Source organism: Sceloporus occidentalis, unplaced genomic scaffold, assembly GCF_023333645.1.
Source record: "Sceloporus occidentalis isolate IW3139 unplaced genomic scaffold, rSceOcc1.0.p SCAF_34, whole genome shotgun sequence".
NCBI classification, from domain to species: domain Eukaryota; kingdom Metazoa; phylum Chordata; class Lepidosauria; order Squamata; family Phrynosomatidae; genus Sceloporus; species Sceloporus occidentalis.
Genome location: NW_028317014.1, coordinates 7,938,471 through 7,964,459, shown reverse-complemented (window position 1 = coordinate 7,964,459; position 25,989 = coordinate 7,938,471). Strand labels below are relative to the sequence as shown.

General features: G+C 41.7%; 1 protein-coding gene across 1 annotated transcript in view; it reads right to left on the bottom strand.

The window, feature by feature from the left end:
- Positions 1 to 18,968, bottom strand: part of LOC149298215 (glypican-4-like) — a 41,526-nt gene extending 22,558 nt beyond the window's left edge. Inside the window, exon 1 of the mRNA XM_089487741.1 lies at positions 18,809 to 18,968. Within this exon, the coding sequence (XP_089343867.1) occupies positions 18,809 to 18,968 (160 nt within the window). The remainder of the gene's footprint in view (positions 1 to 18,808) is intronic.
- Between the last annotated feature and the right edge of the window lie 7,021 nt (positions 18,969 to 25,989).

Below are 25,989 nucleotides of genomic sequence, written 5' to 3'. Positions count from 1 at the left end.
GACATAGAATCCAAACTTGGATAACTACAAGAGAATGCAAAAGTTACGAGCTGTGACGGAAAAATCAGAAGCTCATTAATCTTGCCGTCTCTCTCCCAGACAATTTCAAGCCATCTGTAGGTAACTGAGAACATGTGGCTTCTCCATGTACACATAGAGCCCAACAAGCAGGAACTCAGAGAGGTTCCATAACCAAGGAACGGAATGACCACAAAGATAGAACCATCTCAACGACCTTCAGAATTCCATCTACGCACACTACACTTTAGAAAATTAAAAAAAATATATATATATTTTAACTCATGCTCTACTTTTGGCATTGCACCAAGTCAATACCTTACACCGTAACAAAAACCAACATAACACATTTTCTAAATTGCTCGCCTCCCTGGGGGTGAGTGTTAAGCAGTTGTCCTACCATAAACAAAATAGGAGACGCTATTGGAATAGTTTCTTTAATTAGAGAGTTCCCTTACAGACAGGAACCATTTCTTCTCCGCATGGGACCAGTTCCAAGGATGTTTTTGTCATTAAGCAAATTTACAAAAGTGACAAAATAAGCTTCATAAATGTTACTTTGCAGGATTTCATTGAATTTTAATAAGAGGGCTGCAATTTTAAGTAGCATCTCTAATGCCTGAGAAGCATTAATGCCCGACAGCCACAGGTAACTTAACAAAAGGCTCAGATAGTTCCTAGAACTTCATGTTACCAACAACCTGACGATGGCAAAAATGCATTTTCTTTTCCATTAAAGAACAATAAGCCTTTTTTCTTTTTTGGTTGAACAAAACCAATGCTTTCATTCTAGTTTTACATTTTTGCGAGAGCTGGGATCTGGTGTGAACAACTTATAACAAGTTTATGAATAGGAAAGTGGGGGGGACGACCTTGATAAATTGCATTCTCCCCCAAGTATTCCGACATCTCATTTTACATTTAGAATGGAATTCCGCAGACGCATCGACCAGGAGAGATGTTCTTCTTAGATGGAATCCAGTCTTGGAATATAATGTGTGCAGCTGAACGAAGTTCTAATTACAAAGTGCAGCAGAGCAGAAGAAACGATAGGAGATCCAAGCAGACTTTATTAGCTACGACAAGGAAACTCTTTTATTCTTATAGGCGAGCCCTCAGAACTTTACAGAGTGTGTAGGGTCAATGAGAACCCAACCTCTACCATTGTATGGAATCTCTGGTCAAAGAATCTAATATAAAAACATTCAAGGAAACAATTACTTCTTTTGCTGATAAAGGGAAAAAGGAAGTAGATATTTAACAAAGCAGCCATATCAATTACCAGGGGGGACAAAAACAACGTTTGTGGGGTCTTCATCTAGTATTTTGGGTAAACAGTTCCCTACTGCTTGAGGAACTCGTCAGATTCACGGAAAGCAAGAGCACTTTTATAAGGGCATATGAAGCAGACTGACTCCAAGGACCCTAATAATAAGGGGCCACATTGAACTGTTTTAAAGTGCAAATATACTTTATTTTTGACACGGATTAATTACTGTAGTCCAAAAAAAGGACACAGCAGCAAGTGATTGATGATATAGGATATAAAAGCTGCTATTTTAACCCAAACACTTAAGCTAACAGTTGTGCAAACCTTAATTTTCATATAAGTAATACTTGATTAATGGTTTCCTAAAGGCTTACAAGTACACGGTTTAGGTCTTCATAGCAGGAACTATGTCTGACCTGAGAAGGCATATTAGGGCAGTTAAGGAGAGAAGCATGGCATTAAGACCTACTGGCAGCCTTCTGTTATTAGCCTAAGGTCAGAAGTCTGATCAGACAGTAAACCGGAAAAGTGTCTGGCAAAGGCTGGTGGAACGAAATGGACTCCAATAAAAGCTACAATGTTTGCACCCGAAGATAAAGAAATATCTTGTAGTACAACGAAATAAAGCAGCTGTAGTGAGCTTTTTTTCTTTAAGAATTTAAATTAAAAAAAAAAATCCAGCTTGTAGATTCTTTATTTCCCTTGAACAAAAATAGAAAACCAAAAGTTTTTTTTTTTTTAAAGAAAAGCCTTGGCTTTTGTTTTTCTTTTCATCACGTAGATGACAAACAGACTTTAAAGAATATGAAAGAAAGACACAGGAAAGGAGTGATATGGCAAGCTGACAGATTTTAAATCCCAGGATGGACTCTCTGGTATCCATGAACAAATAAGCAACAATTTGCTAGATTTCTGAGGGCCAGGGTCGCTAGAAAGAAAAACACCATCTACACCCCGCTGACATTTCCCACAGAAGAAGGAATCGGGTCTGTGAAAACAAGCCCATTATGACATTAAAATATGTGCAATACGTGATCGGGGGCTCTTGCCTTTTCTCACAATTAATAATATGCAAGATAACCTCAAGTGAATAGTTTCTCATGTCCAAGTCTCCGTAAACAGTCTTTACCTTTCCCATACCAGGACCGTCAATGGCCTCAAAAACTACACGCACGCACGCACACACACGCACACGCGCGCGCGCACACACAAATGACTGGATGTCCTTACAAAGTCCTGTCGAGCACTTGGCCATATCTCTTGGCTTCGGAGAACAGGAAATTTTAACTGGCTTTATGTGTATATCTATTTGCATTCAAACAAAGAACATTCTCCAGGACTTCAGAGGCACTTCATATTCGTCAGTCACGTTATTGGTATGCAGAGGGGTAATGGGGGGTGAACTATTTCAGACTAGATACTCCCTGACTTTTAATGTATCAAAAAGTTAATTTCCAGAACGCAGACATCAGTACTTTGTTATGCAGCCCCCGGCCTGCTGCTAGAAATACCCCAGTTTGCCATTGTAGACTATATCTAACACTTATCGTGGCTGTGGTTTAATAAAAATTATGCGGAAAAAAAATTAGGTCTACCTTTTTTTCTAATATGGTGCACACATTAAGAATTGTATAATAATAATAATAATAAAAAAAAAGATAAATGCAGATTACTCTTAAAAGAAACAAAGAAGGGTAACATGTATCGCCATGAGACGTGTTAACAAAATGCCCCAGCAACATACGTTAACTCCTTACTGGTAAGATTTCCACTCTGACCAGATATGACTAAGAAAGGACAGGCAGAATATGAATAAGAAAAAAACAGGCAGGAAATGAAGGAGACTAAGATAATTAATTTTAACAAATTGCGTTGAGCATTTCCTCGACATTCATTTTTTGGGAACGAGGCAAGGTACTAGCGTTAAGATCCACCAGTCCAACCATTCAGCTAGGCTGAAAATAAATAAATAAATAAAAAGCAATTTGCATTGACCAGGTCATGTTGGAAGGATATCTCCAACAGAGGAACAATGATAAAAAGTGCCTCAGCTACACTCTTGGCCGGTGAATTGTATGGAGAGCCTGAGTTATGTTCCATTAATAAAAATCTGCCCATGTCGAAAAGGATTGCTTATCCCTACATAAAACGCTCAGGTAACAGCCGCTACAGCATTTTGCACAAGAAACTGTGGATAGCCCTGTAGCCTACTGGCACGCAAAAGGAACATTTCCTCTCATCCAAGTATCCTCCCCATCAGTCATGCTTTTTGTTACATTAATGGTCCGGTAGGCAACTACTCAGTATAGTTCTTCCTAGAAGCTATTTTAAAACAGATACAGCAGATTGGAAAATTTCAGCCCAGTCCCTCAAAACTTAAGTATCCATCTCTTAATTTACATAAAATAAACAAACTGTATGATTAAATTATCTACCCACAAAACGACTGATTGTTTGATCATCAGTTCCATGATCCGGCTTGCTACTATTTTGCAGGTTTAGAATGTAATATCAATATTCAGAACAATGCCCTCTTGGCAGCACTGAATGACCTAATGGTTTATGACAATCTTAGCCTTAATAAACTTCATGACGTGTGTAAAATAATTTATTCCATTCATATACATCTAGCTCGCTCTACACTTCGATGTTTTAATAGCATTTGAGTTGTGGTATTGTTGTTGCTGTTGTTCATCTGTTTGTTTCATAAATGCATTTTATTCTCTCTCAATCCTGCTTTCTATCATTTCTTCTCTCCGCTAGGCTTTCTACAAAGTTCACATATCCATGGTGGGATTTATCAAACATACGGGTAACAGAATTTAAAATCAGTTGATTAAAGTATCAGGTGGTTCATAATCGTTAAAAGATGAGAATGGGTGAATTCTCTTTTATTTTTGGTAATGCGGTGCACTGAAACTTTATCCAAGCAAACAATGGCTGGATATACTAACGGGACATCTGGGTGTGCTTGTTGACACAAAAGACCCTTTCTAATCAGGAAAAAAATCCGACTTTTTGTTTGCCACAAGAGTACAGATTTCTACTACGGTCAACTGAACTTCGGGTCAAACCCGTTTACTTTTGGTCAATCATTATGCAGAAATCGAAGCAGACAGTTTTCCTCATTCCTATCAAATTACTGAAATGGACTTGGTATCTTGCCGTCTTTATTAAACATACAACAGAAAGTTTTGTATTAACATCATTTGCAAATTAACACAAGAAAAAGCGTACGTTATACTATGAGTACCACCATATACATCCTTTGAGAATCCCACGTGACATCCCCCTTAATAATACAGATCAAAAAAGGAGAGTTGCACCCTGCCCAACCCTGCTCCAGCGTATAAAATACAAGCATTCCTCTACAATGATGCTATGAAAAGAACCCTGCCAAACCCTCAATATCATTCATATTGCTAACATGTGTACAGATGCTACACAAAAGCACTAAGGGGGTGATCTAAATACATTATATATACACATATTCAAGGTATTATTGCCATTTTATGCCAATTATCCAACATCCTGCATTCACAGGTCCTCTTTATTGCTCAGTCTTTAATTGGAAAGGATTAAATGTTTACTGTAATTATTATTACTACAACTGCTTTAAGTTAAGCGACCAATGCAGATAAGAGCCAATATTAGCGTGTTTATGTGTATGGCCATTACCAATACTCACTTACTAGAGGATGACTCCCATTAAAAAGAGGACGTTCACCACATTACTAAACTTCGAATTTATCTTAAAATTAGTGGAAAGTTACACGCAAGCGACGAACGTACGATCCATGTGTCGAAGACCTACATTTCACAAGGTGGTAGACGAGATGTAGTTTGTTTACCCTGCATTAAGCTAGTCGAGACAGAACAAGCCGCACCTACGCAATGGGGTATGTTAAACGTTTGAGTGTCACTCATCTGAAAAGGTTTTTTTTGTGTTTTTTTTTAAACCACGCTGAATACACAGAAAATGTTTTAACTGCCAAGCTGATAATGTCATAAATCCACATCACACTTGTAGAGATAGTACACGAGAGGACGGGCAGCCTGTTCAAACAAGTCCGCACTCAAAAACAACGTTGAGCAACAGACTTAGTGGGGGGGGGGGGGGGACATTTGTAGGAGAAAAATTAATTTGGTATTTATATGATTAGCAACAACGTGCAGTAAAGTGTAAGAAAAAAATAATTAATAAACCAAGACTGGCTGGACGTGGACAACGATCACAATGTTTCACACCAGTGACTCTCAGACTATGGTGGACCTCTAATCATCTACTGACTTCAAGGAGGTCTCCAGGGATAATGAAAGAGTATAAAAGCAGAAGAAGTAAAGCCTATACTGTATATGTAGTAAAAGTTTGTACCACTTTATTGCCAATGGCACAAAGTCTATGTCTACAGAGGTCCATGAACATAAAAGTTTGAGAAGACCAGTCTTTCAGCTTACAATATGTCCCAGCAGGGTAAAACGAAGACTTATCCCAGGCTGATACACATGGGAATTCTCTAGTCTGTAACGAGAGCCAAATAAGTACCAGCTGTGGGAAAATAGGTTTATAAGCCAGGCATTGTGTAGTTTTCCTTGGACTTGATCCATTAGGACTTTCCTCCGCATTGTCTATTTGCTAAGAAAGAATCTGCGTCATAAATACATCTGTCGAGCTTGGCTAAAACACTGTTACATATACAAGGTAATTGGGAACATCACCCCTGGGGTATCCACTCATGACCATTATCTCCTCCAGTAGGCTGGGTTTCTTAGATGTAATCGAGTCCACATGGGCTCTAGTAGAACCTATAGACAGCCTGAGGGAGTCAGGAGGAGATGTTTCAGGTTTGTATCTATTAGCTTGACCCCATACTGCCAACAGGTACATTACGGTAGGCCTATATATGATACCAACTACAGGCACAACATGGAACATCATAGGAGTCAGTGTGATCATAACACCTCTTTCCCAGCAAGCATGTGGGGGTCCTTCCAGTTAGAGTTAAAGGTATGGGTTAACTTTTGCCCTTGAACCCATATCAGTCCAGAGAGGTAATTTAAAATTATTTAGTTGTGCCTAGGCACGTTCTGACTTGCTTGGGAAGCCAGGAAGCCAGGCATGTCGTACCATGGATTAGACGCACTGCTGGCCAACAGATCCTCCATACTTGTATATGGATGAGTAATTGGATGCTTCAAAGTAGATAACAGTCGGACCTGTTCAGTCCACCATTTATTCATCTTATGCTATGATTCTGTTGTGGTATTAACCTCTTCCTCTGCTACTACCGCAAAATGATTCAGAATGCATCATGTATACTGAATGGAGTGGTATGCCAATCACCACTGAGAAGGGGCGGAGGGGGTTAAAAATAAATTCAGACTATACAGATCTACATAAAATGTCAAGGGCCCACCGGACAGATAACTCTCCGTACACAGACAAAAGCATCCTCCTATGTAACCAACAGGGGAGGAATCACCACTCCTGCAGAGAGAATTACACCACCTACTAAAATGTATTCTGAAATTTAGAATGTTTCAGATTTGGTAAAAAAAAAAAACCAAAAAAAAAACCAAAAAAAAAGCATTCAGGTAAACGCAAAATTTATATTAAAAGGATCACGGGAAGAATTTTTTTTTTTAAGTGTAGGGGATTTTTTGGAATATAATATTTCACCCTTAACAAAAGGCATTTTTTAAGCTTTTACTGTCACTTTAAACAAAAGGCAAATACTCACTTAAATATGGATTCCTCCTAAATTATTCAGACAACACACATCAACCTGACATTTATCACTTTCAAAACAGCCTTCAAAGAGGGTGTGAAAACCAGACGCAACTACATACATCAGCCTCTACTAACACCCGGCACCAACCCCAAAACCAAAATAAGTAAAAACATAGGAATCCCGCTGGCTTTCACAGTTATATTCCCAACTGCGGCTCGTACATCGATGAAAGAACCCCCCCCCAACCACCATTTATGTCCTAAGACAGCTGTAACCAAAAATGCTTATATTTTGGGAATTCACTCTTTCCCACCATGCTGTTGTGCAGGATATGCTGGTGTCATCTAAATAAACACAAGAACAAAGAAACGCATTCACAAGTCCGACACAAAACGTGTTCAAAGTTAAAAGAAGGGTGTTTCGCCTTCCTAAGAGCAGTGAGGCATGTTCACGGTTTGGCTAAAAAACAGCAAAGGCAACAACAAAAGGCTTTATAATTCTATGAAATCTATTCTGGATTCTCGGCACATAACGCAATTTATTCCACGATGGTTAAAAACAAAACGAAAAAAAATATATAATTAAACAAAAGTCCTCCTCCCCTAAACATAGAAAAAAGCAAGTGGATCACCCAGCAGAACCTATATGGATCTGTGCAAATTAACCTCCGACCTCCATGGCAATACTGATTACATACATTACACATCTAGGATTTCAAGCTCACGCAACAGCAAAATTGCCTGAAATAGAACGCTTTTCATAGAACACGTTCGCTCGAGGTGCTTAAAAAAATAAATAAATAAATAAAAAATATAACAGCTCTCAGGCGAGAAACAAAAAAAAATCAAAGACAAGCCTAAAATAAATTAAATTGAAATCAGATTTCTTTTAGACTCTTCATCTGTTGAATGAAGTCTGCGAATAGCAAACAAGTTTATTTCATTTATTTAAATAAGACTGGCGGCTCAGAAACATTAGAAGAGTTCAGTAACGTTCATGTCGCACATTAGATTTCATTGGGAGCCCCAGTCTGTACAAGTGAGCAAATCGCATATCGCAAGGGAGGTATAATCTATAAGCCAGCAGACCAGCTTCCCCCGGGACGCCATTCTTTAGAAGGGAAATGAAGCAATGGAACACTGCCAGCTTTTACTCCTGATAAGGCAACGTTACGAGCCGTCAGCCATCTTGTTATCGTCAAAGTTGGTGATGTGTCCTTGGCCAGAAGGGAACAGTAAAGGCCTCTACGTAGAAGTTACACCCAGCAAGGTCCATTAAAATACACGCACTATATCTCCCATGTCCTTCTGACCAGTTAGGACCTACTAGGATCGTGAGACCTCATGATATGGGGGTATCGAAAAATAGCTGTTCAAGTTGGGAATATATTGCTTACATAATGTGTCCAAGGCTTTTAATTCAGAAACCTTAATCTCTATGCAATTTTTCAAGCAAGGCAAGGGTGGCTGCCATATTTGACCTTATATGCCTATTTATTGAGCGCTAACAGATTTACTTGGCGCTTTACAGTATAATAAAGGGCAGCACAATAATTGCCATCGTATTATAAGTAACAGCTTACAGGGCTCTTGATCGGGATACAATAGGTATGAATACATCAGGAAAGAAGGCCTTTTTAACTAACCAGACAGCTAGTTATCAATGCAGTGGCCACTACACTGAAAACGGTTAAACACGCGGAACAAAAATCTTCACACTAAAGCCATTTTATGAACAATTAGTCAACCATCTAAACACGGTGAAGGTCAGATACAGCGCTTGCTTGGATGCACTAAATGTCAGTTCTTATTACATTTATTTTTAGACCACATTAATAACACCCAACTTTGTTTAAGCAAACACAATGACCGAGAATAATCTCGTTTCTGCCCCTGGTGTCGGCCTGAAGAAAGCCAATCATTACATTACGAAGAGTGCAGCTCTCCAAAAGAGCCGATTTCATTATCATATACCCCTAGGCATAAAGCCCACTTACCCTTTGCAATTATTACACCCGTGGAATTCATTTACATGTTGATCCATCATATTTCTGTATCTAATCTGGAATTAGACACAAAGCATGAAAGCTCCAAGGAGAATAAACTAAATTCGACGATAACCAGTACCAAAAAGGAAGCTCAAGGGCTCAACAAGACGTTGAAGGCACACGTGAGCCCATTTGGCCCGCATGCAAAATCAACGCAGACAGTTACTGACGGTATAACGTTTAACTCCTCCCCCTACCACCTCTACTGGAAGCGGGGAGCATACCGCAGTTTGCTTCTTGCACATGCTCAGTAGCACTCCCATTCTAATCAATGGGAGCAGCAGCTGCCAATCACATGTATGTTATCTGAACACTGATGTTTTGTTAGCATGCATATGATTGGCTGGTGCTCCAGTGACTTCAGTGAGTGCTACTGAGCATGTGCAAGAATTGTAAGGCTTCGCGGTTTCAGTAGAGAGAGAGCTGTGGGAAGGGCTGCAGTGAGACAGAAAGCTTATTTTCTGACACCAATAACTAAGGAATGCATGCACCAATTTACATGCAGGAAAAACAGTGTTTGAGGACTAAGCGGTTCCTTTAACTTGGTTAACTTATCGAGGAATGTAGTTATTGGAATAGAGCCATGTGCTGGGACCAGCTCACCCAGTGAAGTCACATCCACCGCCCAGTATCGAGGGACGGTGGGCTGGGGTCACATATAAGACTGGGCATGTCCCCAAACGCTGTTAAGCCAAGACCCCAACAGGGCGGCTACATATCACAAGCCTCATCACTGTAACTCAACAGCAACTAGATGCCGGCTTATTGCCCAAGCAGTTTCTTCTGCCTCGCAAAACAGGATAAAATCACAAGCTCATAATCTAAAGGGTCAGGAGCAAAGATTTACTTTATTGAGAGGGTGGTACATAAGTGGAACAGCTTCTCAGCAGAGGTGGTAGAATAGAATACTGTTTAAACATTTCTGGAATAGTCATATGGCTATCCTGAATCTAAGACCAAGGACCGATCCGTTTCTATATTTTGTTTACCCGAAATGTGTGCTTTCCATCTACGTGAATACCGATATGCTTTTCTAATTTTTTCTTTGGGACATGTAAATAAGGACAGTTTCCTAAACACGTATCTTAATACAAACAATTGTAGATTTAGATCTAATCAGCAGAATTCCTTAAGAGCACAAAGGAATGAACACGTATAAACGTATGTTTTATTGCTCGGACAAGCGGTTTTAAAATAACCCTTTCTTATGGATGGGAGACCACAAAGTCATCAAAATCAAAAGGAATTTGTTTCACTGGGCAAAGGGAAGGCAGAGCTCAGCGGTGGATATGGGGCATTATGTCCTTATCTGTGTAATTATGACAAAAAGGCAATAATTTGACAATATGTTGCAGCAAATAAGACAACTGCTTACTCTGGCAGAAATAGCTCTGCTTCCTCTGAAGTGTCTGCCAAGGAAAGCGAGACTCCCACTAACCGGACGAGTGAAAGCAGTTACTGTTAAGCGCCAGATTAACACTGCGGAGTATAAGGATACCACGATCGATCGGAACCAAAGAAATTGCTGGCCTGACAAAATACGATAAGCGGGCAGATATTTAAAAAATGTGGGAATTAAAGCCACAGAGAAGATCAGAAGACCCCAAGAGTCCGAACAGCAAAAAACTAATTGCTTTCCTTGCTAACAAAAGAAAAGAGACAAGCAGACAGGAAGACAAGCGCTAAATCTCCGACACACACACACAGCCACAATCCACTAGGACCGAAAGCCAGGCAATTAATAGATACCCCTCCGTAAATGGGCTGGCAGGGTGTGTAAAAAGGGAGGTCGTAAGGTAGATGAACTGTTCTCGACATCGATCGCGAAAGCCAGTATGACGGAAAATAGAAAGAAAGCAATGGGTTGCTTCTCTACCAAGCTGCCATGCAAATAAAAGACCCATCGCCCCAAATTATTATTCTTTTATATAGCGCCATCATATTCTGGAGCGCTGTACAATAGGTAGACAGGGCATAAGTAGTATATAACAACAATTTGACCTACGGAAACAGGCGAGGAGAGCCTGGCTCAAACAAGCTTACAAATGTTACATTATCTTAATCAATTGGGACTAAAACATGATTGTCAATAAAAAATGTATATAATATATATCTTAATACTTTGACATTTAATATTTGCTTTATTGAACCAGCCTCATCAGTTCACACTTCAGTCGGAGTAAATACTTTTATAGATCTTAACCAAAAATGGCATTTTAAGAAGCAGAAAGAATATTTCCGGGAACCCATCGTATGCTCGGACTGTTAGATGTGCGTCTGTCACGTATGAAGCTTCTGCTCCTTTAAATTCTAATTGCATTTGGAACAGAGACAGCGCATTCACAGCTATCACCCCAAGCCTCTACACCAATATCAGCCAATCAGAGCTATTATAACAGGGGTTTATTCCTCCCCACACCCCTCTTCCCAGCCCTTATTCCTTATTCTTGGGGACATGCAACGCCCTCCATGCTAAATGCACCCGCCGTGATGTTAAGTAGCCGCATTTGCATTGTAATTTCATGTATTTCAAATGACAACATACATCTTAGTGCTCCATTAGCGTGAAATGTCAATGGGACAGAAATAATTTACAGGCAGCAACGAAAGCCAACCATCTCCAATTGGGAAAAGATTAGCTAATGGAAAATGCACATCATGGCCCTCAACGGCAACCGTTCATTTATATACCAACATATAAAGTGTGATTTTCCAAAAGGTATTTTTAGCATATTCCTCAAAAACATACATATTTCTAGGGAAAAAAAAGGGGCTTTATTCACTAAAGTCTGAATTGGCAGGATAGTTGTGTTCCGGCTCCTTGACATATACACTATGAAGGGCCAACCCCATTGAGCAGGAAGAGCTTGGCTGGCCCTGGATAATGTAGAGACAAATCAGTGAGATTTCTTCTAAAACTCCTCACCTACTTCACTAAGCTTTATACAGGGTCCAGCCCTTCTTGCCGGAGAAACGTGCCAGTGTTGGCCCCTCATTATGCATAGCAGAGTGGGGGAAGTGGAAACTCTCCTGCCAACTCTCCCTTCAGTGAATAAACCCTATAAAACCCAAACACAACTCGAATCGACACACACACACACACACACGCTAACCGCAGATACAGAACACATTGTACAGGGGAATTTATGAACCAACTGGTATTATTACCAACACAGATCCTAAGAAATTAGAAAATTCAAGTTTAGTAACTACCAATACTTTCTATGGGTGTTTGAATACTAAGTTAAAGCGGTGCGTCGCTCATCAGCCTTAAACCCAATGACTTCACCTGCACAGAACTTGAGTCTTCATTTCCTCCTCATGCCTTTAGCGCGATGTGTAAGCCGCCATCTTGCTGTAGCATCATATGGGTTTTTTACACGGCTGCCTGCCCCTCGGATATTTTTATAATAGCTTTACAGGGCTACAAGGGTTTGATTGGATGTCATGGGAAACATGGGGGAGTCTGCATAAAGTGCCCGGTCTCTAAAATGGAATTTATCATAATAGAGGGTTTTCAGTTCTGGATTCAGTTACATTTTCCCCTTGGACAGGACAGTTTAAAAAGTTGGTTTTTTCCACCCGGATCTTTCACATTCCCTCTCAGTGTAAACGCTGTCAGCCCATTTACATGGCGCCTTCCACCGAGCGGTGTTGAATAAACCCATATCCAAATAGATTCTGTCCAAAGGTATTTTCCCCCAAGACATTAAGACTAAGCTTAGCGTTTTTTAAATTAAATATTTACAAAAGCATTAGCCGACTCAGTGAATGTATGGCCAGGTACGAACGAACAATCCAAGCCTCACCGACACATCCCAAAAAAAATCCCGGGGCTGTCGGGTTTTATCGCTGGTATGAGATTTCCCCGGTCAGACATATTTCTAACGTCTCCAGAAAGGAGCTCGAGAAGCAGAATCCGTATTCTGTCAGATAAAGGACACTATAACATCGAATGAGATTCTGGACTACAAGTCCTACCATCCCTAGTAAGTTAGCATTTTATAGAGGTTGGGAACAGCGGCCGACATTCACGTGGGAGACTGCCCTACATCGTGCCCAGCACAGAGGTGGCAGCGTAGGGCTGAATGATAAAAAAAAAAAAAAGTACCATTACATTTAACTTTCTACACACTTAAAATGTCATTTACTGGAAAGATGCCAGGCCGAGCAAGAAATCAGGCCAAACCACAAACATGCAAAGCTTACAAAGGCCTCGGGAACTTACTGACATTTGCAGCCATGAGTTATTACCGGGTGAGATCGTACCTCGCAGTCTAGCAGGAAGTCATGTGGGTTTATTCACAAAGCTGTAATGGCTGTCCCCCAAATCAATAAACATGCGCTGGAGAGGAGCAGACGGGACCAATGGAGAACATATGTATAAAAAAAACCCTGCGTTTTAATTATCTTACATAACATCTTAAAGGCCAGAGGCTTAGATGTAATATAAGGATGTTTTACTGAAAGGGTGGTAGATAAGTGGAACAGCCTCCCAGCTGGTAAAACAATGAATTTATCAAGGCTCCATGGAGGGGGGGGGAAACCCTCCATAGAATGGAATATATATATATTATATATTTTATTTTTCTATTCCATTCTATGATGATGTATCTACATATACTCATGAGCGTCTGGTACCGTACATGCACGACTAATGCTAAATATTACCCCTTGTTGTATGTTGGCGTGTTACAGGTATATGCGTGGATCTGCCTGTGTTGTGACAGTGTCCTAGACGTAAGTGAATACCTCCAGTCCCTCTGCCTTTTTGAACCATTCAGCGATACATTTTTTTGTTATTGTTGAATGGGGTGCGAAATTGCAGTGGGTGAGCTCCAGTCCTTGGTGGTCTCTCCGGGATTCATCTTCTTTGTTCTCAAGCAGAATGCTGTCCAGTGGGGTCATTGAAAAGTCCCAATAAAAGCAGCGCTGGGAGGGGGAGGAGGAGGAGGAGAGGGACGGAACAAGAAAAGGATAAAATGTGTTCTCTCGCTCTCTTTCGGGGTGGAGTGTAGGACTAAAGTTGCCGTTTCCTATAGCGAGCCGTGCAAAGGATTTGACACAAGGGGTCAGACAATTTCTTTTGTCACCACAATGATTAAGCACAGGTCTTGGCAAGTGCAGACATCCACTGTTAGGCTGCGAGACCCATCACGTGGCTGAAAGTGATGGGAGTGAGTGATGGGAGTGAAACGTCAATGGGTGCCATTGCCAATCCCCGAATTATACAAAATCTTAATTTACTAAACACTAGATTTAAAATAAACCTTACATTTAAAAAACGTCAGAATATAAAAAGTTACATTTTTACTGCCTCTCCTCCAATATCACAATCCAACATTAATAAACAACTTGGAACGGAGGAGGACGAGCACAGGCCACGAATCCAGACGAGCAAATAACGTCTATGTCCCGGCACAGATGAATCGAAGCATTATGGGCAGGAAGGAGGCACCAGACTTTCCATGGCACACAACCCTGGTATGAAGGGAACTATCCAAAATATTACTGAAAAAGTAAACTGGAGTTTTATTTTTTTTTGGACAAGGATTTCCTGAGCAAAATCTGCAATTAGCACAAGATGTCCATATGACAGGGCCAGCAAAATATCACGAGGCCCTGTCATCCAGACGAAGCCTTGTACCCCAGGTGTGTGTGAAAAGTTTCAGAAGTGTTTACACGGTAAAAAAAAACAAAACAAAACAAAAAAAAAAAAACACACCACAAGGTTACGCAAGGATAACGAGCTCAATTTGAATTTCGAGCTGCAAACAGCAGGTGAAGACACAAGGGGCTCTTAGAAACGCTAACGATCCACCAATTCCTGGAGAATTGTGCTAATTAGCTTAACGTGGCACGCTTACTCAGAGCGGGGACCTACGAAAGAAGCCCGTGCTACTAGCTAGAACCAACAAGCCCTATTTGCCCACCTATTAGTCAATGAGCATTGTACCCCAACTCGTAGCATAGCGGTACGGGCGGTCTCATTTGTACATTCGCAAACGACTGACGTAACCCCCCATAATCAGAGCTCCTTAGGTGCAGATGGTACTTTTAACATAACGGCATTAAATGAGTGCTTTCTAAGGAAAAGTTGTAGATTGCGCCTGTCTGAAGAAATGAGGTCCTCTGGGTAATTGGTTAGAAAATTGTTGAGAAACTGGCCGTTCCGAGGCTCCTTTGTAAATACGCACACAGCAATTTGACTGCTTTGCATTTTAATTACGACAGTGAAAGAATGAGCAAAGCTGCCTGTGTGCTCTCCCCAGGAAGCAACCATCGCAAAAAGTAGAAACATACTGCAAGCCTACAAGGGATTTCACGAGCCGCGAGACTAAGGTCCATTTTTTATGTCTGGTGGTGTGGGGGGGGGGGGGGACCACACAGATAAGACCGCTAGCATATGGACAGTGCCCACGTAGAGTCCACATCCATGTATAACTTCTACACGTATCTAGCCGGGGCGTCTTAACAGAGGATGTAAATGAATAAGAAAAAGGAGTCCATCAGTGAAAAGAAAACTTGACTTATATGAGCAACTCAATGTGTTTCTTTACTCCATTAGCATGCAAAGGGTTAAAAAGAGAGGTTGTCACCCCCGCCACAGAAAATTACCCCCTACCTCATTTGCATAACCATCTCTAAACAAAGGAGATTAGGGTTTCCTGTAATTATTCCTTTCAGGAGCCTCTAATGGCATTTGAAATGTACCCCAAGGCTAAACAAAAACCCTAGTCACACAAGTGCCATTCCACGGGGGACCTCCTAAGAAAAGTTAAAAGAAGCCGAGGTTTATCGGGCTATAAATGGCGTCCTAATTAAAAAGTCATTTTGGCGAAGCCGTTCCCGGGCTGTTTTCCCTCTGTTGCTCAAAAGTTCTGTTTCTAAGCACATTTTTCTCATTCTGAAGTCACAAATATTTCTGAGCGGCTCAGATCAAGTTTCTCTTGTAGAGAATTCAGCCTCCCTAACTTGGGCAGACAAAGCCGGAGAGAAGGGGAGGGAAAGTTTTGTGCAACCTTTTAGGAGTCTGGTAGCGGAGGGCCAGAAAGCAATGACACTGCTGTATGGCGCAGAACAAAGAGGGTCAGTGCTCCCCGCTGTAAGAGGGGGCTTCTGAATGTGGCTGCAGAAGGTCCCTGGCACTTCTGCAGACCGGGCAAGGCTACTGAATAAGGATCCACCGAGCTGAAGGAGAGCACTTCTACAACAAGGCTCCTTCAGTTCACAGCTTTTTTTTTTCCTCCCCTTTCTGGCCTATAGTATGGAATTTAAAATGGCAGCTTTAACACTTTGAGTTCCGGCATACTCTCAATGGGGCTTAACATCACAAAAAAACACTAGCCTTTGTTACACAAATCCAGAAAGAAAGAAAAAAAAAATGCTGCGGAATCTCAAGTACCCCGATAAAAGCCCTCCGCTGCAGGAAGTACGAGGCTCGCCGGAGCTCCTGAAATAGAAAGGTCTATAAAGCTCGGTGATTTTAAGGAGCGGACGGAAAGAGTAAAATCATCCACGGCGCGTTATGGAAATAAAAAGGCGTTATCCTAGAGTGTTAGGGTATGGGCAAATCCAGCAGGCATACAATGGGTTAACGCGGCACCCGGCACTGTAGAGAGACAAAATCCCCAATGTTGCAGAGAAATGGCCCACTTCATTATAGAATTATTATTTTATATAGCGCCATCATATTCCGCAGCGCTGTACAACGGAACCCAAGAACTTTTCAGTAGAGTTGAGCGGACTTTGCTTGATGTGGGATTCTTAATAAGAAAAGATAGAAGATGTCTTGGTCACAACCAAAGGCACTTAATGTATCAGTGCGTTCTGCGCTAGCAATAGCAACTTAGCAAGAAATTTTTTTTATATATATATATATATATATATATATATATATATATATATATATATATATATATATATATATATATATATATATATATATATATATATATATATATATATTGCACTAAATGGAGTGACGGCATATTGACCATTAAAACCAGATACAGAAATGCTAGTACGTTACTATTTAATATTACAGTGTTTCTTTACTGAAAGAGTAGTAAGTATCTGGAATGGGTATCCAGTGGAAACCGTAAAAATGTACCCAGCAAAGAGAAAAAGGGGTGCAAAGGAACACAAAAGCAAATACAGGGGTGTATTGACATAGAGATAAAAATAATTAATGTGCAACATCAGCCATACAGAAAGAGACTCCTGTGCTAAATATATAAATATGTTCGACTTACTTCCAATATCATGAGTTTAGTGTATGGGCACAGCTACCGGCAGATCATAAAGGGATTTACAATATGCATGGCAGACTGGCACGGAAAGGGTTCTAAATATATAAATCGATGAAGGTCTTATTAATGAGGTCCCTCGGCACAAAGGAGGCGAATACAGAATTAAAAAAAAATACAATAACGCAACTCAATTTCAAAAGGGCAGGCTGTGCAGCCGAAAGGGTAATTGGAGAGTTACTATCACCATATGGGGCAGGTCAATACAGCCCAGAGCAGCCCAGCAGCCGCGGCAGTTACCAGACTTTGCACCCTGCCGGAGACTGCCGGACCACCGCAGGGAATGCCTTTCTAGCATCAAGTTTAACCCTCTCACATTCAGTTTGTGCCATTTTCCTACTCGCTGCTGTACAGGTAGACGCGCAAGGAGAGGCAAATCACATTAATACGTAAATGCATTTAAATTGTACAGAGATTTGAACCAAGTATTAAAAAAGGCTGAATGATAAATGTCATTTACAAGCAGTAAACGACACCGATTTGTTAATCACAGCAGCACATCGTGTGATTTCCTAACCTATATCTTGATGGTAAACGTGGCTTCTACCTACATAAAAGTACCGGGTCAAGGGCGAGTTACCGTGCCAAGTACTAGAAAGCAACCGCAACGATACCAGTCACTGAAGAGGAAATGCACTTAATGGACTTCTTACAGCTGACTCAATATAACCCAGGGGGCCGAGCCTACCCCGATCTGGGTAATTAGGTATCAGAGCTCATAGGGGTCTCAAGCTTGGGCAATCTGAGGCTTAAGGGTGGGCGACTTAATGTGGGACATGGCAGCCAAATGAAAGGAAGGTTAGGAGTGCTGGATGTGCCTATAGGCATCAACATAACATAGCAGAGAAAAGAATCAGCTGTTAAATAAAAATAAAAGTCCCTGGTTTAGCCAGGAATATTTCGGAAGTAATTCCAATTACCCCCAGACAGGGTGACTGAGGCTGATGTGAGTTGCGACCCAACAACTGCTGATCGGGGACTTCTTTTTCCTATGTCCCCGCACTCTCCACAGCTGCCCCCAGGGGCTCAGAGTTTTGCCCCTTCTTACCTGGCCCCACATCCAGTAAGGGAGGGGGGTGGATCTGCCTTCTCCCGGCACCCTCCTCTTCCCCACCCTACCCAGGGTTACTAACAAGCGGAGGTGCTGTGCAGATCCAGCTAACTGCACGGCAGGCCCGCGGTGTGGCCCCGATCACAGGCACATGGAGCCCTGCTATAAGGTTTAAGGAGCGGGAGGGGGGTTGCCTTCATCACCTCCTATTGTTTGCTCCACACCAGTCCACGCATTACCCACTCACACTGAGCTGTGAATCAGGTTAACCCTTACCCTGCCAGGCCACACATAAGCAGCCCCCCATTCTGATAAAACTACACGACCCAAAACCCATACCCCTCACCCCCCATAAGACCCCCGGACTCCGGATCCACTCACCGTTGATCTCATGATAGGGAGCATCGTTCTGGTTGAAACCCTTGGAGATGTAAAGTCTCCGAACCTCCGTGCAACTTTTGGTCTTGAGATCAGCCCAGACGGAGAGGCAGCAAACTGTTAAAGTGCAAACAAGCAGAGGCGAGAGAGCCATCCGGGCCATGGCGAGCGAGACACTCACAAAGGGTGCGAGACGGCGGGGGTCCCGTGAATTGCAGGGAGAGGAGGAAAAAGGCGATGAGACAGAGATGATTGCGACGAATGCAGCGCTTCCTTGCGGCTTCGGCTCGCCTAGGGCTGGCTCTCAGTCTGTGGCTCACACAAGGCGACCTCTACTTGCCAGAAGAAGTTTGCAAAGTGCCGTGGTGCCTGTGGCTCTGCCCCCGCTGCCGCCTCCTGATTGATTGGCCGGAGCTCTGCAAACTTGTCCCCCTCCTCCTCCGCCTCCAGCTGCTCCAGTTCGTGTCCGGGGCGCACTGCGTAAAGACCTGGCACCAGGCGCTGGGCGCGCTGCAAAACCAGGAGCGTGGAGCGCATGTGCAGACGGAGTCGGGAGCCGGTATGGAATGTGGGGCTGGAGGGAGGGGCTGGGGTGCTCAGCTGTTAACCCCTGCAGGGATCGTTACACGGCGTGCACCAGAGTAACAGCTTAACCCTAACACTGAAATCCGGTGATTGAGCCAACTAGCCAAGTATGAATTATGAAACCCAGATTTATTACTCAGTTATGTAAATGATGTCAGCCACAATCCGTGTCTAAAATCGGGAGGACAGAGTGCTACAATTGCCCCTCTTCCCCCCATGGAGTACAATGTAGAGCTGCCACTGGTCATGCCTGATGGGTGCCATTCGTGGCCAGGGCCCGTGGTGGACACAGTTAGGACACGGTTAGGACACGGTTACTGTGTATCTGCTCTCACTGGGCTTTTTCATATATATTTATGAACAACACAAGCATTTCGAGACCCTGCGATCAGGGTAAGGAGGAACGGCCTACTAAACTTCAGCGCTTAGGATATGAGATGGTGAGATTGTCATGGTCTCAGGCACCATGGGAGCAAGATACGACACTTTTGCCTTTTTGTGGCCTACAAGGGTGGTACATAAGTGGAACAGCTTCCCAGCACAAGGGACTTTAAACATGCATAGGACAGGCGAGACCAAAAACAGACCCACAACATTGTGAGGTGTGCAATTAGACTTCTAAAGTGCTGTATCTTTAGACTGGCAGCAGACCAGATTGGCCATCCGGCACACAAGGCAAATGACCGGTGAACTACTGGCTAAAACTGCCACGCTATTACCCACTCCGCCGCGTGGTGCCCAGCCACACGCTAGGTGAGTATTAAGGCAAGTGTGCGGCTGCACATATCCAGCCTTCAGCCGCAGTTATACCATCAGGCGGCCGCTGGCCTTAAAGTGCCAGGGTTGCAGCCCCCAGCCTTCCCAAGCCCTGCAAAAACATTTCTATGTAAAATACTCTGTAGAGCCCCCTTTATTACGTTGATGGCGCGTTAGCGTGTTTATGGAGCCATTGTGTCAGGCGAGTGGATTGGGGATGCCGAAGTGACACGGGCACTTTAAGGCCAGCGGCCACTAAATCCGTAAGTGAGACCTAAAGCTGTATGTGAGAGCAGGCATGTTATGCTTTTATGCTCACATAGTGTGGGCCGGGTGTATACAGCCGGTGGCTACAGACTGTAGCACCCAATCTGCAGTTTGGCTAGATAAGAAATGATGTTGGCCGGCGGTGAACCAGATGGCCAGTGCGGGCCTGAACTCTTCCTTTTACGCCTCAGTAGCTGAGAATCTAGAAAGCTCCATTTATCGAAACAATAATTTGTATTTGGGGAAAACTCGCTGTTATCCTGGATTAGGTATAAAGCAAATCTTCCTACTTACTCCTTAGATGGACCGGTCCAAAATGGACCGAAATAATTAACTCTATGTTACCCGGCACAGAGTGCGGCACACACACACAATTTAACATTCACCAATCTCTTAGAAGGGCCGGTTGCAGAAAACAGTAATAGAAACCAGACGGGGTAGGTAGTTTTTATTCAAGTGCTGCCCTGTCTGGCATGGAAGATCTTAAACCTTTAATCACGTCCATTACCTAAAGAGAAGCCACCAGAGCATTACTCCACAGCACAAAAGGAACACCGGAGAAGTGGAAAAAGCAACCATGAGGTCATCACCAAATAATTATGACAACCTCTAATGCTGCCTCGGGCCCGTTTCTCGGTGCGTGCCATTCTAGGAATTACTCACAGGACAAATACTTCAACAGGGCTGGGAAACTTGAGGCTTTGAGTAGCGGTTGAACGATAGATCCTATCATGCTAAGCCAGATTCCCGAAAGTGCCATAGACCCAACGCTTCAGTTTCTCATAACCCACGAGTGTGAGATATCACCTTTACCTGACTGTTGACTTTCTAAGACAGAAGTTGTTTTTGCTGAACAAATTAAGACTCGTGATTTATGATCTCCCTCAGGGCGAGATTGGGGCTCGGATAAGACTCTGGAAGCATTTGTCATCCCCAGTATGCAGTCTGCTTGTTTCAGACAGAGACTTTATGTTTGCGAATCATGTGAGGCATTTCCTTATTCTTCTGGGCAGCCAGTAACTCGCATTCCGCTGCTTTCCCAACGTACGGCTATTTCATTCCAACGGAATTGTGGCTTTGGAAGAAGTATGCCATGCGGTCTCATTGTGCATTCTAAGTTCATGGACCAAAGGTTACAATAGTTTACGAATAGGTAGTTGCCTGCTGTGCCTCATGTTTTAAGGAAAATTTATAACGCAAAGATTTTTAGCTTTAAAAATCTGTTTCCTATTAAGAGTTAAATGTTGGATATTTCTACCCAGCAAGCCACAAAGAAGATGTATCAGAAGAATATAAATTGTTTCAATTCTCTCTTCACTATGTTTCTGCGTTTTCTCCTAAAGTAACTAACTTCATTTATTATTCATTGCTAGGGTTTATAGATTTTGTGTTATAATCCATGTAATTGTTTTGGTATTTGGATTGAAGACTGCGAAACTTGAGGGACGTTGTGGCAAAACATGGCAAACCTTTGCCTTTCTCATCAATCGTCTGTCCTGAACTTATCTTCTGTCCACAGTTATAAAGGTTGCCTGACTCAATCGACAACAATCAGCAATATAACAATAAGGGAGAGGGAGGAATTATCATATTGACTTGTGTTAATGTTATTGTTGATCTTGTATTTTGTCAACTAAAAGTTATTGTTAATCCCCCCCTCATTGTCATAGCACCCTATTAGTAGAATGTAACATGCACACTAGCACACATATTTACACACACTAACACAAACGTACACACTCATACTAACACACATATACACACATGTTAATACACACTCCAACATACACTTACACATAAACATTAATGTTAACACACTCATCCTAACACACACTCCCTCATTCATATTGATGCATGCACACTCACACATACATTCTTACTAACATACATACATACATGTATACTCCCTCCTTCCCTTACCCTCTTTTTCACTCACTCACTCACTCACTCACTCACTCAATCCTTCTGCATTCCCACTTCTGTGAGTGGCCCGGCCCAAACCTTTAAGAACTATTTTGGACCGACCTGGGAAGCAATTGCCCATCCACAAGTTAAAGGACCGCTCCAGATGTATTTTCATGTTATGTGTGTATTGGCAGGCCCGGGCTGGACCCTGGGCAAAGTGGGCCAGTACTTGACGTTTTCCGCATGCTTGCTGCTTGCGTGGAAGGTCTTGTCCTGTAGTGTACTTCCACCTTGATATACACCCAGCCCGTGTGGGAAAAGTGTATCCTGCCAAAGACCCCACATTCATCAAAAATTGGCTTCTGGCCTTAAAGCTCCAGTGCCTGTTTTAGAATCCATTCTGCATGGACTACAGTGCATTTTACTGCAGCCATTATTAATTAATTTATTTTTTTCTGAAAGCAGGAAGCATTCATGAGTACACTTCTTGCACATGCTCAAAAGAACTCCCATTCTACTCAATGGGAGCCAACCTCCTATGGAAATCAATTTGACGTCCGGCGCCCGCTCGCATATATGCTATCTGAGCACCGGCGCTTGCTAACGTAAATGCAATTGGCTGCTGCTTTGGTGACCCCAGTGTTTGCGCTGAAGGACCATTTGACTTCTGTTTATTTATGGACATTTTCGATGAGTGATAAGATTACTTATGTACAGAATGCACTGTGCAGAGAAAAAGTGTATAGAATGTGGATTTATAGAATGTTTTTCAAAAAGCCAATTTGCTGGTATGTTATTCCTTAAGGACAATGGGCGGTCCCTAAACCCACTGAAAACAATGCATGTGCATGTACTGGCTTTGTCATTAAGGGGTTAAATTGATTATTTGTGTGTGGGGGGGTTATGGTCTAGTTTAAAGATTGGGTGTTATCAGCAGATACAACTGCAACTCATAAAATATATATGGTTCTTGCAAAAGTCTGATAACTTATTGCAACACTATCATTGGGTTAAGCTGACGCATTATTTATTTCATTTAAGTAACCAGCACCAAGCAACTTTATTAGATACCAAGAGCCTGTGTATGATGTCATATCGTCTTGCTTAGCAGTGAGGACAGTGGCCAGAGAGGGTTTGGATAGAAGTTCTAGCCTAGGTCAGACCTAGGGCAGCACCCAAGGTAAATACATCACTGATGTGTATATAAATTATCCGCGACTCACCTGTAAATCGCCATTGAGTAGATAAATTCTGAGTTTGTATGCCTTTGCCATATTATGCATACACTAACTGAGCTGCGAGGCGCAACACAATAAAGACGAGCTAAGAAGGCAAATGAGTGACTTATCAACCTCACTGTTGTCCTTTAAGTACCCTTACTTCCCGCGAGGGTACTCAGCCATTATCTTCTGCGGGCTTCATCTGAGGAGGCCTGGCCACCTGCCCAGACATGGCTGCCTGCACGTTTAGGGGAAACATTTGGCTGATCCCTCGTTAAAGAAAATATCATTTCCCAGACAGTAGAATGCTGCGTAATACAGTTAAACTTTATTATTAGGCAAATAATAGCAATCAGTGTCTGTAAGTAGATCCCATTTAAATGGATATAAGTTCTTTTCCTTTTTTTAGGCCAATACTGTGCCTTTAATTTTAGTCTCCAAATGATCTGGTTGTTTTAGCAGCTGTTTGGAAAGGGGCTGTTAGCTAATCAGCGTACTGAAAAGGCAGTATTGTCTTGATAAGTTTGTTCCATTATGTGCTGATAACACAATGCTCACACTATTGTACTTTGTCACAACTTTAATTGCTGAACCAATGTTTGCTCCATTCAAAAGTTCTGGTGAAAGAGAACAATAGAATAAGCATGGTAAGTAGGATGACTTTATTTATTTATTTTGTTAACAGATGTGCTTATTTTATTTTTATCCCGGGAATCATCTGTTTCCAAAATCAATCTCAATTTGTCCCTTTAATTGCCTGTTCAATGAAATAAAGAGAACTCATAGAAGAGAATGATTTGGTATTTGAAATATCATGTCGCAGAAGAAAATAGTGATATCGCTGATTTTTATTTCTCTTAAATATCTTAATATTCTGCATATAACGACTTCTCTAGGTTTGTCAGATTTTCAGGTTACTGATATATTCTCTAATATTTTCCAGAAAAACTAATATACAGATATATGGATCTTAAGAAACTTTATTAGGACTCGAATGATACAGTGGAGAACCAGACAGTTCCATAGATGAATACTTTATCAAATGGCCCTTGACTCAGTTCTCCCCAATAAAAAGGACCCCGTGAGGGCTGGTGTACATCTGGAAAAAGTCAATGAGTTATTTTTTTCCATTCAGTTTATTGATCATGGAGGTAATTGAAGGTTCTCTAGCCTATAATAGTTGGTTCTTAACCAGATCTATATTATTAAATACTAATGCATGTATAGATAATTAGAAAAAACATTTTTATTCTTCACTCCTTTCCTAGCCCCGTTAGCAGTGAGGGACAGGAGACAGTTTGATGGTGGCAATCATGACATTAAGTAACTCATTTATGTCCTGTGGCCTGATGTGTGTGTAGAGGTGGGTTTTGGGTGATATAGACTTAGGTGGTTCACTTTAAGCATCCTGAAGATTTTTTAAGCATGAGGTTGAGTTACAAAGATGCAGCTGAACACCAGAACATAACTATGATAAGTTTTTTGATGATTTGTAACTACTTGCTTATTGATCTACTGGGCAGGAGTTTGAGGACATGCCAGTAGCCTCTTAAAGGTGACACTCGGCTATTATCTGCAGTAAACGGCTTATGATGGCTACAATGTGCCCTTTAATGAAGTTCCTGCTTGTCGAGTAACAACCCAGAGGAGGAATGTTAGCCCATTTTTATTTTGTCCAGGGCAAGTAGAAAGGGCATTTTCCCTCAAGTAACACAACTGTTGTACCACAGCTGTCAGTATTATCAACATCTAAATCATGTCAGTACATGGCAGATAGCCCTTGGCTTACTCACCTTAGCACCCCAGACTACTAGATAGAAGTAAACCCTGGTTCACAGTATTAGACAAAAGAGAGACTGGTGATAAGGGCACTGAAATGGAAATAGAAAAAGCATAGTAATGTCAACAAACGATGACTAATACTCCTTTTTAGGTCTTTAATGACTCGTTTTCAACCGACTACATCAATCAGACCAAAAGTACATATCTGTTATATACCCCCTGGTACAGAACTATTCCTGGCATTAGTGAAGAACTGCAGGGTACAGGTAGAGCCGCATTACTACGAAATGGAAAGTTCAAGCATCAGAAAAAAATCACAGTGTATGTCCGATAAATTAGCATATTAAAATTATAAATGTATATAATGATGATGTATGATAACTGCTGTCTCTCACATTGTGATAAGTAATAATTTGGGTGTTTTATTTGGCATTTAACAATGTTTTAGAATTTCCTGTTAGAATTTTATGGATTATCTGTATATATATATAATTTATTTATTTATTTTTATATATTATGTTATATCACATATACCATAATATTTTTTTGCAAGTAAATGGCACTGACCATTCTATTCTGAGTGTTTATCATAAAATCGGCACAGGGAGTCTGTTTTTTTTACATTAATTAACCTGACGTATACGCACCGTGTAAATTGTTGGTTCTATA